The following is a 14,337-nucleotide window of genomic DNA, read 5'->3' as shown; positions in this document are numbered from 1 at the left end:
TCTGTAATAATAACACAGATAGAGAGATCATAGAGTCATTGAGATTTACAGCATGGAAACAGGCCATTCGGCCCAACTTGTCCATGTTGCACTTTTTTTTAAACCCCTAAGCTAATCTCAGTTGCCCGCATTTGGCCCATATCCCGCTATACTCATCTTACCCATGTAACTGTCCAAATGCTTTTTAAAATACAAAATTGTGCCCTCCTCTATTACTACCTCTGGTAGCTTGTTCCAGACACTCACCACCCTCTTAGTGAAACAACTGCCCCTCTGGACCTTTTTGTATCTCTCCCCTCTCACCTTAAAGCTATGCCCTCTAGTTTTAAACTCCCCTACCTTTGGGAAAAGATATTGACTTTATTGCTCATCTGTGCCCCTCATTATTTTATAGACCTCTATAAGATCACCCCTCAGCCTTCTACGCTCCAGAGTAAAAAGTCCCATTCTATCCAGCGTCCCCTTATGACTCAAGTCCCAGTAGCATCCTAGTAAATCTCTTTGGCACTCTTTCTAGTTTAGTTTCTAGTTAAAACACAGTAAACCGTAAAGCAGAAATGAAATGAAAATAGAGGATATGCACAAGACAACCAATTTTCTGAATGACTACTCGCTGTAGGTGTTCACAATGGTAGGCGCAAGCTCCATGTCCTTCTCAGACAGTCATAATAAAATCAACAGCAGATATAAATGGGTTAGAAATCCTAGCCAGGCTAAAAGGGTTTTAAACAAATGGAAGATGTACCCTAATTTATCTCAATGATGGAACAGACAAGGGAAAAAGTTCCTGGGACGTGGAAACCCATTACGAAGAATTCACTGGAAACTGGCGTACCAGTTGATAATAAACAGACAAGTATTTAAAAAGGGTAAAGAATAAAAACATTGGTATATATGCCAACTGTAACTAATTATAGAACCATTAGTCTCACTTACATCCAGTGTAAAATAATGGAATCAACTGTAAAGAGAAAACATACTGGAGTAAACAGAAACCAGGATAAAAGCAGATGCTGGAATCTGGGATAGGTGACAGCCTAGTGGGATTATCACTAGACTATTAATCCAGAAATTCAGCTAATGTTCTGGGCGACCCAGGTTCAAATCCCACCACGGCACTTGGTGGAATTTAAATTTAATAAAAATATCTGGAATTAAGAATCTACTGATGACTGTGAAACCAAAAGAGAAAATGCTGGAAAATCTCAGCAGGTCTGGCAGCATCTGTAAGGAGAGAAAAGAGCTGACATTTGGAGTCCAGGTGACCCTTTGTCAAAGCTAAGCTTTGACAGCTAGGGGCAGCATGGTGGCACCGTGGTTAGCACACCTGCCTCACAGTGCCAGGGACCTGTGTTTGATTCCCAGCTTGGATCACCGTGTGGAGTTTGCATGTCCTCCATGTGTCTTGCGTGGGTTTCCTCCGTGTGTTCCAGTTTCCTCGCACTGTTTGAAAGACATGCTGGTTAAGTGGCGGCATGGTGGCACAGTGGTTAGCACTGCTGCTTCACAGCTCCAGCGTCCTGGGGTCGATTCTCGGGTCGGGTCGCTGTCTGTGTGGAGTTCGCACATTTTCCTCGTGTCTGCGTGGGTTTCCTCCGGGTGCTCCGGTTTCCTCCCACAGTCCAAAGATGTGCGGTTAGGTTGATTGGCCATGCCAGGAAATTGCCCCTTAGTGTCCAGGGTAGCAGAGGTTAGAGGGATTAGTGGGTATAATATGTAGGGATACGGGGGTAGGGTCTGGGTGGGATTGTATTCAGTGCAGACTCGATGGGCTGAAGGGCCTCTTTCTACACTGTAGGGTTCTATGATTCTATGAAGTGCATTGACCTGAACAGGCTCCTGAGTGTGGTGAGTAGGGGAATTTCACAGTAATTTCATTGCAGTGTTAAGGTAAGCCTTACTTGTGACTAATAAATAAACTTACTTAATTTAAAAAGGAATAGAAAGTGGGAGATATTTATACTGTCAGGTAAGGGAATGAAAGATGAGTCATAGCCACAGAAACCAGGGGAAAAGGCTACTAATGACCACCATGAAAGCATTGTCAATTGTCAGAAAAATCCATCTAGTTTGCCAATGTCCTTTAGGGAAGGAAATCTGCTGTCCTTACCTGGTCTGGCCTACATGTGACTCCAGAGCCATGGCAATGTGGTTGACTCTCAACTTGCCAAGGGCAACTAGGGATGGGCAATAAATGCTGACTGGCCAGTGATGCCCACGAATGAATAAAAAAATAGTGAAACAAGAACAGTATATGCTGGGAAATCTCCGCAAATCTGACAGCACCTGTGAAGAGAGATTGGAGCCAATGTTTCAGGATGGGTGTCGGGCATCTTCTGTACTTGTCAACAGAAACTAGCGTGAAATAGCAAAATCTTAGCTAGTTGAACTTGATTTACTTCAGGAAATGGCATCCTGAATGGTCTGTGGGCAGTCCTACAATATGGCCCATCTAGTCTTCCAAATGGCACCAGCAACAAAGAGAAGGACTGAATGTGAACTCCATTCTACCAGGGAACCCAGGTTCGATTCCAGCCTTGGGTCACTGTCTGTGTGCAGTCTGCATGTTCTCCCCGTGTCTGCGTGGGTTTCCTCCCACAGTCTGAAAGATGTGCTGGTTAGGTGCATTGGCCATGCTAAATTCTCCTTCAGTGTGACCCGGACTGGTGCCAAAGTGTGGCCACTTGGGGGTTTTCACAGTAAGTTCATCACAGTGTTAATGTAAGTCTGTTGCAAAAGCTTGTGCCACGGACAGCAGTCCCACCAAACATGTTAATGACAACTGTATACGAGATTTCTATAAATAAAATGATAAATAAATAAGTATTTATTTGGATGACCAAATAAATAAATAAAATTTTATTTATAATTTTTAAATAAAATTTAATAAAAAATTAAATTGATAAATAAAATAAATTACATCACGAATTCCAGGCTTCTACATTGTAGAGTGTGAGTAGATTGGGTGTGGCTAGCCGAGAGTCTGAGTACCAGTTAATATATTAACGGTAGGTTTTATCCCCAGGAGGAATTGGAACGTGAGCGCATTCAGTTAATCTCGCGAGTGACAGTTGCAGAGGAGCAGTTGGCTGAACTGCAGGAATATGTGGACAATCACCTGGGCAGGTAAAGTCAGACTGCACAATATATCGAGGGGTTTCAGTTGAATGAGACCATAAACCTACGTTCAGATTTCTTTGTTTATACCCTGCCTCTAACTGATGCTACTCCTCCATTGGGGTGGCACGGTAGCACAGTGGTTAGCACTGCTGCTTCACAGCTCCAGGGTCCTGGGTTCGATTCCTGGCTCGGGTCACTGTCTGTGTGGAGTTTGCACGTTCTCCTTGTGTCTGCGTGGGTTTGCTCTGGTTTCCTCCCACAGTCCAAAGATGTGCGGGTTAGGTTGATTAGCCGTGCTAAGAAATTGCCCCTAGTGTCCAGGGATGTGTAGGTTAGAGGGATTAGTGGGTATAATATGTAGGGATATGGAGGTAGGGCCTGGGTGGGATAGTGTTTGGTGAAGACTCGATGGGCTGAAGGGCCTCTTTCTGCACTGTAGGGTTCTATGATTTCTAAAAACTTCCTCAATGTATCTACCATCATCAACTAACAGTAACTCTCTTATCACACCAGAAATATGTTTTAAATCGAACCAGTGAAAGAGATGAGGCCAGAGTGAGGTGATGTCTTGCAAGCTGTGCCCAGCATACCTTCTAATTCTATCTTTTACTCTTGTTCTAAAAGGCCATTCTCACTCTTTTAAACTTTCTTTGATCTTTCTCTACACCCTAGCTATGACTGTAACTCTACATTCTGCATTCTCTCCTTCCCTTCTCTATGAACAGTATGCTTTGTCTGTACAGCGTGCAAGAAACAATATTTTCCACTGTGTCCCAATACATGTGACAATAATAAATCGAATCAAATCAGATCAAAGCAAATCATTCCTTCTCCTCTTTACCAGTTAAGTCAATGGTCCAAAATTCGTGTTACACACCCGTTAACGTAGGCCGGGATTTTACTGCTGTGGGGCAGCCGTGGCTTGTAGAATGGAATTCTCCATTGGCCTCGGGCAGGATTTTATCGGCCTTGACCGAGCAAGGTCGAAAAATACCAGTTTTAAATGGATTAATAATTATGTTGAGATTGCATAGATAATTTTTAGGTGAGTGCATTACTCATTCTTCTATTAGAGAACATAAATCGTTGTAAGTTAGCTGTTGAAAATTAATATTTATTGTATGAAGCTTTAGAATATTTTATCTTCACTATGTTGTCTGAATGTAACATTTACTATCAGTAATTTGGTTTGAGGAGGTTTCTTGACTTGTGCAATACCTGGGAAAGGAGAGGCTTGTTAAAAATGTGGCTCATGTCTATATTCATAGAATGATAGAATGGTTATAGCGCAGGAGGCTATTTGGCCTGTCATGTTCATGCTGGCCCTCTGTACAAGCAACTCACTTAACCCTACTACCCTTGTAGCCCTGTAAAAAAATGTATTTCTGCATTAATTATTCAACTCTATTCAAACCACATTTGAATCCGCCTCCAAAACATTCTCATGTTTTAGTCAGAGCAGGAGCCATACCAAACTGTGATACAGCCAGAAAGAATACTTTCTATGGTGCATCTAGATAGATTGGTGAGAGTCGTAGTGGACATGTTGAATTTTCTTAGCCTCCCGAGAAAGTAGAGGCATTGGTGGGCTTTCTTAATTATAGCATTGGCCAGGACAGGTTGGTGGTGATCTGAACACCTAGAAACTTGAAGCTCTCTACCAGTCACCCAACAGAGGCTTCAGAAAGAAAATCTGGGCTGACACTCCAGTGCAGCGCTAAGGGAGTGCCGCATTGTCAGAGGTGCTATCTTTTGGATAAGATTGGCCTTCATAGCGAGAGGATTTGAGTATAGGCGTTGGGATGTTTTACTGCAGTTGTATAGGCTGCTGGTGAGGCCACACCTGGACTATTGTGTGCAGTGTTGGTGTCCTTATCTGGGGAAGGATGTCCTTGCTATAGAGGGAGTACAGCAAAGGTTTACCAGGCTGATTCCTGGGATGACAGGTCTGTCACATGAGGAGAGACTGAGTCAGTTTGGATTATATTCACTGGAGTTTAGAAGAGTGAGGGGGATCTCATAGAAACTTATCAAATTCTGGCAGGATTAAACAGGGTAGATTCAGAAAGAATGTTCCAGATGGGGGAGCCCAGAACTAGGGGCCAGAGTTTGTGGATTTGGGGTAAACTGTTTAGAACTGAGGTGAGGAGAAATTTCTTCGCCCAGGGAGGGGTGAATGTGTGGAATTCACTACCAGAGAAAGTAGTTGAGACTAAAACATTGTGTGATTTCAAGAAGAAGTTAGATATAGCTCTGAGGGCTAAAGGGATCTAGATGGGGGAGAGGGGGGAATCAAGATATTGAATTTGATGATCAGCCATGATCTTAATGAATGGTAGAGCAGGCTCAAAGGGCCAAATGGCCTACTCCTGCGTCTAGTTTCTATGTTAAACCAAGTCTTCATTTGTCTGCTCAGCTGGAAATATAAGATCCCATGGCCATGTTTTGAAGAAGAGCAGGGGAGATATCTCTGGTCTCCTGGCCAATATTTATCCTTCAGTCAACATCATGAAAGATAAAAGATTATCTGGTCATCATAGAGTCATGGGGGGAGATTTCCCGTTCTGCCCACCACCAGAATCATAGCGGGCAAGGGACGGACCATGGAAAGGTGCGTTGACCTTGGGCGGGATTTTCCGGTTTTGGGATGACTGTAAAATCCTACCTGTAGAGTCATAGAGCAATACAGGATGGAAACAGCCTATTCAGCCTATCCGGTACATGCCGACCATGCTGCCCTTCCAGCTAATCCCACTTTTGGCCCATATCCCTCTAATCCTTCCCCATCCATGCACCTATCCAAATGCTTTTCAAATGTTATACCCGCCTCAACCACTCTCTCTCTCTGTGGTAGCTCATTTCATAGACGCACCAATCTCTGCGTGAAGAAGTTGCCCCTCAGTTCTCTTTTAAATCTTTCCCCTCTCACTTTTAACCTATGCCCTCTCATTTTCAATTCCTCTACCCTGGGAAAAAGACTCTGTGCGTTCATCCTATCTATGCCCCTCATAATTTGATACACCTCATTAAGGCCACCTCTCATTCTCCTACATTCCAAGGAATAAAGTCCTAGCCTGGCCAACCTCTCCCTATAACTCCGACCCACTGGTCCTGGCAATATCCTGGTAAATCTTCTTAACACTCTTCCCAGTTTATCAATGTCTTTCCTCTAACAGGGCAACCAGAACTGTACACAACACTCCAACTGTGGTCTCACCAACAACTTATGCAGTTGTAACATAATGTCCCAACTCCAATACGCAATGCCCTGACTGATTACTGTTTGTGGGAGTCGGCTGTGTGCAAATTGGTAGACGTACTTCCTAGATGATAACAGTGACAGCGCTTCAAAAATATTTCATTGAGTACAAAGTGGTCCAGTTGTTGTGGAAAGCTTTATATATAAATGCAGGCCTTTATTGTTAATTTACACTTCCACTTGTCCATGTCGTTGAATAATGCAGGTACAAGCAGGAAATAACTCACCTCCGTAAGCTCGTTGGGACTGAAGTACCGAGAGCAACCAGTGCTGACGCTTTCCGCCACTAACTTCCTTGTCAATCACACAGGGAGCCTCAACCCTGGAATGTAGTCACCCCTGAGGTCGCCGGGAATCGCCCGAGCAGTTAGTCGAAGTGATTGGAAAGAGAGCAGCACGATTAGTAAAATAACAGAGTGGCACTTTTACTGACACTCTTTTGCAACATAAATTAAAGGTATTAAAAGTACAACTACTGATGGTCTGGCACGGGATAAGAGATTGTGGGGTGATACCATGAGAAACTAGAGTCTCAACTGTACCTTGCAATAGGCGATGGCTTAGTGGTATTATCGCTAGACTATTAATTGAGACAAACTCATTAATGTTCTAAGGACCTGGGTTCGAATCCTGCCATGCTGGCCGGTGGAATTTGAATTCAATAAAAAATATCTGGAATGACGAATCTGCTGGTGACCATGAAACCATTGTTGGGAAAAACCCATCTGGTTTACGAATGTCCTTTAGGGAAGGAAATCTGCCATCCTTACCTGGTCTGGCCTACATGTGACTCCAGAGCCACAGCAATGTGGTTGACTCTCAACTGCCCTTTGAAATGGCCCAGCAAGACATTCAGTTTCAAGGGCAACTAGGGGTGGGCAATAAATGCTAGCTAGCCAGCGATGCCCATGTCCCATATATGAAATAAAAAAAGGCTATTCATCCCTTTATATCTATTTGGTTAGATTATGGCTGATCAGGACCTACATATAACCTGCCTTGGGACCATAACCCTTTCTATCCTTGCCCAACAAAGGCACGCAGTGAGACAGTGGTATTGTCACTGGAATAGTGATCCAGAGAACCAGGGTAATGCTTTGGGGACCTGGGTTCGAATCCTACCATGGCATATGGTGAAATTTGAGTTCAATAATAATAACCATGAAGCCACTGTTGCAAAAACCCGTCTGGTTCACTTACTGTCCTTTAGGGAAGGAAATCTGCCATCCTTACCTGGTCTGGCCTACATGTGACTCCAGAGCCACAGCAATGTGGTTGACTCTTAGCTGCCCTCGGAAATGCTAAGCCACTCAGTCCTAGGGGCACTTAGGAATGGGTAATAAATGTTGGCTGAGCCAGAGATGCTCACATCCCATGGCAGAATGGAAAAAAAACAAAAAGTCTCAGATTTGGTGTTTTCAGATGACCACCAGCCTCAACAGCATTTGATGGGAGAGAAAGTTCCAGATTTCCACTAGCTTTCCGTGTAAGAAAGCACTTCCTAACATCAGCCCCGGAAGGTCTGAACTCTTACCAACTCTGAATCCTTGCTTCATGTTCAACATATTGCATTTAATCATATTTGTGAATATCAGTTATTTATAAACTACTTAAAAATTATAATCGGCATCCAGTCTCAACCTTGCTATATTCAGCAACTGTTCTACGTGTCTGTGAATATAATATATAGACTCTTATTTAGGTTTTCATCATTAAATCATGTCTGACCAAAGGACATTATTAGATTAAATTTAAATACATTTCCTGCGTCACTCCCCATTTTCTGGTTTGCAAACCAGTTTGTACTCAGAATAATGGGAATAATACATGTGATTTCAAGGCAGCAAGCACACTGAGTGCTGTATCGGCCATTTGGCCCTTCGAGCCTGCTCCGCCATTCATTGCGATCGTGGCCGATCATAGAAACATACAAGATAGGTGTAAGAGGAGGCTATTTGGCCCTTCGAGCCTGCTCTGCCATTCATTACAACCATGGCTGATTGTCCAACTCAATAGCCTAATCCTGCTTTCTCCCTATAACCTTTGATCCTATTTGCCCCGTTCCAGCCGCCTCTTGAATACATTCAATGTTTTGGCAACAACTACTTCCTGTGGTAATGAAATCCACAGGCTCACCACTCTTTGGGTGAAGAAATGTCTCCTCACCTCCGTCCTAAAGGTCTACGATCATCTAAATCATCTAACTCAATATCCTGATCCCACCTTCCTGGAATGGGAAAATTCCCCCCTGACTCTATGATGACCAGATAATCCGTTTTTTCATGATGTTGATTGAATGATAAATATTGGCCAGGAGACTAGAAATAACTCCCCTACTCTTCTTCAATGTACTGCCATGGGATCTTATACTTCCACCTAAACAGATAAATAGGGGACTCGGTTTAACCTAGAAACTAGAGGCAGGAGTAGGCCATTCAGCCCTCTGAGCCTGCTCCGCCATTCATTTTGATCACGACTATTCATTGAATTCAATATCCTGAACCCACCTTCTCCCCATATCCCTTGATCCCTTTAGCCCCAAGAGCTATATCTAATTTCTTCCTGAAATCAGACAACATTTTGGCCCCAATTATTTTCTGTGGGACTGAATTCTCCACCCTCTGGAGTAAGAAATTTCTCCTCACCTCAATTCTAAAAGGTTTACCCCTTATCCTCAAACTCTGACCCCGAGCTCTGGAATCCCTCACCATCCGGAACATTCTTTCTGAATCCACCCTGGTCTAACCCTGTTAGAGTTTTATAAGTTTTGGTGGTATTGTGGCACAGTGGTATTGTTGCTGGACTAGTAATCCAATATTCAGGGAACCTGGTTCAAGTCCCATCATGGCAGATGATGAAGTTTGAATTAAAAATAATCTGGAATTAAGAATCTATTGATGACCATGAAACCATTGTTGAGTGGTATAAAACTGATCTGGTTCACTAATGTCCTTCAGGGAAGGAGATCTGCCGTCTTTACCTGGTCTGGCCTACATGTGACTCCAGGGTTACAGCAATGTGGTTGACTCTTAGAATCACAGAATTTTCAGCATGGAAATAGGCCCTTTGGCCCAACTTGTCCATGCCGCCCTTTTTTTTAACCACGATGCTAGTCCCAATTTCCTGCATTTGGCCCATATCCCTCTGTACCCATCTTATCCATGTAACTCCCTAACTGCTTTTTAGAAGACAAAATTGTACCCACCTCTACTACTACCTCTGCCAGCTTGTTCGAGACACTCAGCACCCTGTGTGTGAAAATATTGCCCCTCTGGATCCTTTTGCGTCTCTCCCCCCTCACCCTAAACCTATGCCTTCTAGTTTTGGACTCCCCTATCTTTGGGAAAAGATGTTGACTGTCTAGCTGATCTGTGCCCCTCATTATTTTGTAGACCTCTATAAGATCACCCCTAAGACTCCTACACTCCAGGGAAAAAAGTCCCAGTCTATCCAACCTCTCCTTATAACTCAATGAATGACTCGGAAATGCCCTCAGGATGGGCAACAAATGAAGGCCAGTCAGCGAGGCCCACATCCCATGAACGAACGATTAAAAAAAAATCATCATCATAAACTGCAAGGGGAACTGGCGCCTTGAAATCAATCCCAGGTAGCTCTTTTCCCCTGCTGTATAACCCATAGGATTATTCAGGCAACTTCACTATCACTTTAACTTCATTGCCTTTGTGAGCAATTGGTGGTAAAGTGGACAGTGGCAGCTAGAACAAAACAGTCATCCTTCAGCTTTGACTGTGATACAATTATGGATACTCAAAGTAATCCCATAATTGACCACAGGGAGACTTCCAAGCATACATCACGGAGGAATTAATATCTGGGAAATGCAATTACATCAGATGTCTTGCTGAGCCTTCCTCCCAACTGCAGAAACATTAAAGCCAATCACTTTTATGCCTTGTTTCCCACTTCAAGATGAATTGCTCAGGCCTCAGGTGATTACTTTCAAACACTTGCATGCTCCAAAGCTGCTGATAATGAACAGGGACCATCCTTTAGCTGATTGCATAGGAACCTCTGATAGATTATAATTACTGAAAATTTCAGGCATTGGGAAAATTGGTTTGCGTCTCTCCAATTTGTAATAATATTTAATTATATGATTGAAAATGTTTAATGAATCAATTCAGCAAATTCTCTTGTTGCCTTCCAGCTCTCTCAGTGTGTCTTTTCAACTCGCCCACTTTCATGTCAGGCTTTGCGTATCCGGGGAGCAATGTTAATTGTATCTTAGAATCCCGACATGCTAAAGGAGGTCATTTGGCCCATTGAGTCTGCATTGACAACAATCCCACTCAGATGCTAACCCCTTAACCCCACATATTTACCCTGCTAATTCCCTTGACTAAGGGGCAATTTAGCATGGCAAATCCATCTAACCTGCACATGTTTGATCACTAAGGGGCAATTTAGCATGGTAAATCCACCTAACTTGCATATCTTTGGACACTAAGGGGCAATTTAGCATAGCTAATCCACCTAACCTGCACGTCTTTGGACACCAAGGAGCAATTTAGCATAGCTAATCCACCTAAAACTTGCACATCTTTGGACACTAAGGGGCAATTTAGCATAGCTAATCCACCTAACCTGCACATCTTTGGACACCAAGGGGCAATTTACTGTACCCTCTATATTAGTTAACTCTTGAGTTTTCTGTTCCAGTCAGATTATCCAAAGCATTTTTTTTTTCTCTTACCCAAGTTTACAGTATGCTACCTTTGTTAAGTTCCAAATGAGTTACTGATGATACAAGTGATGGTCTCCATTTCTTTAGCTCAGAAGTATAATATCTGGGTGGCATAGTGGTTAGCACTGCTGCCTCACAGCACCAGGGACCAAATAAACCTGTTGGACTTTAACCTGGTGTTGTGAGACTACTTACTGTGCTTACCCAGTCCAACGCCGGCAACTCCACAACATGTGTGGAGTCTGCACATTCTCCCATGTCTGCATGGGTTTCCTTCGGGTGATCCGATCTCCTCCCATGGACCAAAAGACGTACTGGTTACGTGTATTAGCCATGCTAAATTCTCCCTCAGTGTACCTAAACAGGCACTGGAGTGTGGGCGACTAGGGGATTTTCACAATAATTCCATTGCAGTGTTAATGTAAGTCTACCTGTGACACTAATAAATAAACTTAAAACTTAAAATCTGATGCCAATGACCATTTTTAATAGCGAATATTATCCATGCTCAGAACATTAAAACAAATCTCCTTGCCAAAGCAAACACTGCTGGGTACTGACAGAATAGATTCAAATGTGAATCCTGATGGGGTAGGGATGGTGGAGGGTGCTTTCACAAGGTTTCTCTCATCTTCTGTTGTAACTTTGGTGAACAATTGGTGGAAATTCCGGAGAAATGCCAGTAAGGAAATAACACAGAGCCGTTAAAGCCCTTTCTCCAGAGACATTGTTGATCATTTGACAGTTACAGCAACTGACTGGCGAAGCCCAGTGAGGAAACTCCTTGCACTGATTTTCAAATGTAAAGAATTTTGAGGACTGTGGAATAAGTTACAATTGGAATCATTTATAAATATAATATTGGCATTGTCTTTGAGCATCTTCTTCCCCCTTCCTGTAGTAGATGCAACCAAAATAAATGTGATGCTTTTCGTAGTGTAACGATATTATGCCTTTAAGAAATGTACTTGTCATGCTTCTTGAACAGGATCTGTTTTAACAGTTTTTTTTATTTATTAGTGCCCTTTTGTCTATGTCCAGCAGCCCTGCATTGTTACTGTAGCTGCATAATTGCTCCTAATTACTAGAATGTTTGTTTGAATCTAGACTAATGTTGTTTTCAATAGTTTCACTGGGTTTTGCAGAGTAGGCCTTGATTGGGTTGATTCACAGGTAAGATCATAACTGGGTGGAGCTAGGCTTACAGATAATTCAAGCTTAGATACTATTTAGGTGCTGCTTTGAGTTGTTAGAGAGCAGCGCCTCTCTTTTTCCCTCTTTGAAGTTGGAGAATGGAATCTGCCAGGATGTAAGTATCTTTTGCTGAGATTTATCTGTATGGGAGTGGATCTTTCTTTGAGTGTCTGCTGTTTGTGAGTTGCTTCCTGGAAGCTGTGGAGAGAGGTATCCCTTTCGCTCTCTGAAGTCTGGAGACTGGAAGCTGCCAGAGACTAGGTTTACTTCTCTGAAGATCTGCTGTTTGATGATATATCCTTCTCTGGAAACTGCTGTCTGGATCTCCATCCAGAGGTAATAAAAGGCTGGAAATCTAACATCCACATTGACATATTTGTTTTTGGTGCTAACTGGTCCTAAAGAAGGGATTTATGTCAATGGGGATACTGCTGAATTAGAACAATAGAGATAGCTGGCTGTCAAGAATGATAACTTTGTCTAGTTTAAATATTTTCATTGGTAAAAGTTATTCTAATTCTTTTTTGTTATATTCTGTGTTCTTAAATAAAGTTCATTTTGATAAAAGCTTCCTAGTGGGTCATTTGAATCAAACCTGGAGTGAAACACCTTCTGCTCACTCTAATACCAAAATCAAATGCAAAAGTTTGGTTTAGACTAATTGCATATTAAACCTTGAAGTTTCTGTCTGGTCCCTAACTGTAGTGATATATTATTAAAGTTCATGTATTATAGATCATGTATTATAGTATAAATATGAAAATCTGTTTTTAAAGTACTTTATAAATTGATATGTCACAAAGTCATGCAGCTTTCAGTCAAGCTCTCTATATTTCCTGATGACAGAAAACTCAATAAAGACCCTCTCCCAAACTTTAGCTCCCCATGCCTTACACACACACACACACATTATAATCAGCTCTTCTCCCCCACCATATCTTTTCCTAAACTCCTCTTCTCCCACTCACTTATTTAGCAACTCCTCTTCCCAACTCCATTGGGAGAATACCTGTAATAGGTGAACAAGAATGAAAAGCCAAGGACTGTCTCCGATGATAACAGAGATGCAGACTTTATAAAACAGTATGTTGCATTCACGCTATTAGTACAGTTGCTATATTAGCCTGCTGGACTGTAACAACACTCAGCAACCTGGATTTTCCACACACCTTACAGTAAAACTGAACTTCTCCACGGGAACCTTCATTGCCTGCTCTTCACTGAAAACTGACAGTGATGCAATTCACTACAATTTGGGGTGTGTTGCTCTCTTCTCCTCCCTTTCCCCTACCCCTGAGGACACCCCAGTTTATTATTACATGGGTCATAGTACCTGGTTATGATCATGAACTAGTCTCAGTTAACTCCAGAGGCTGTATTTGGTTGCAGGAGAGAGCTCTACTTGATCGCACTGAGATTTGCCTGGAACATACCTACAAGCTAAACTATCCTTCACCAGGATTGCCCCGAGTCGGAAGAACTTTAAAAGTGTATTTATTAGTGTCACAAGTAGGCTTACATTAACACTGCAATGAAGTTATTGCGAAAATCCCCGAGTTGCCACACTCCGGTGCCTGTTTGGGTACACAGGGAGAATTTAGCATGGCCAATGCACCTAGCAAGCACATCTTTCGGACTGCGGGCAGAAACCGGAGCACCTAGAGGAAACCCATGCAGACATGGGGAGAACATGCAAACTCCACACAGACAGTGACCCAAGCCAGGAATTGAACCAGGTCCCTGGCACTGTGAGACAGCAGTGCCAACGTGCCACCCTGCAACAAGAGGTTGCAGGAATTACTGATCAGTGAAATTCTCACACAGCTGATTGGTGTCCACCTGTAGGTTGTCAGGGCCAATAATGATGAGGCTGCATTGATCCAGTGGCCTTTGGTTCTAACTCATGTGATGGGGATATGAGGATTTGGGATAAGTCGAGAAGCGAGTCAGGCTCTGATACTCCCCACTTCATGACATGGTTTACCCCAGCACTACGATGAGTTGAGATGAAGCGCTTGAGGGTTGCTTTTCCCTTACCACACCCTTGGCCATTCTC

The 14,337-nt window shown here is 42.9% G+C and overlaps 1 protein-coding gene across 1 annotated transcript in view; it reads left to right on the top strand.

Moving 5' to 3' along the window:
• Positions 1-6,897, top strand: part of ccdc78 (coiled-coil domain containing 78) — a 40,628-nt gene extending 33,731 nt beyond the window's left edge. The window contains exons 14-15 of the mRNA XM_080206139.1: positions 3,026-3,126; positions 6,585-6,897. Of these exons, the coding sequence (XP_080062265.1) occupies positions 3,026-3,126; positions 6,585-6,669 (186 nt within the window). The 3' untranslated portion in view covers positions 6,670-6,897. The remainder of the gene's footprint in view (positions 1-3,025; positions 3,127-6,584) is intronic.
• The last annotated feature ends 7,440 nt before the right edge of the window (positions 6,898-14,337 follow it).

This window comes from Carcharhinus amblyrhynchos, chromosome 18, assembly GCF_965287045.1.
Source record: "Carcharhinus amblyrhynchos chromosome 18, sCarAmb.v2.hapA, whole genome shotgun sequence".
NCBI lineage: Eukaryota > Metazoa > Chordata > Chondrichthyes > Carcharhiniformes > Carcharhinidae > Carcharhinus > Carcharhinus amblyrhynchos.
This window is presented reverse-complemented; position numbering and strand designations above follow the sequence as displayed.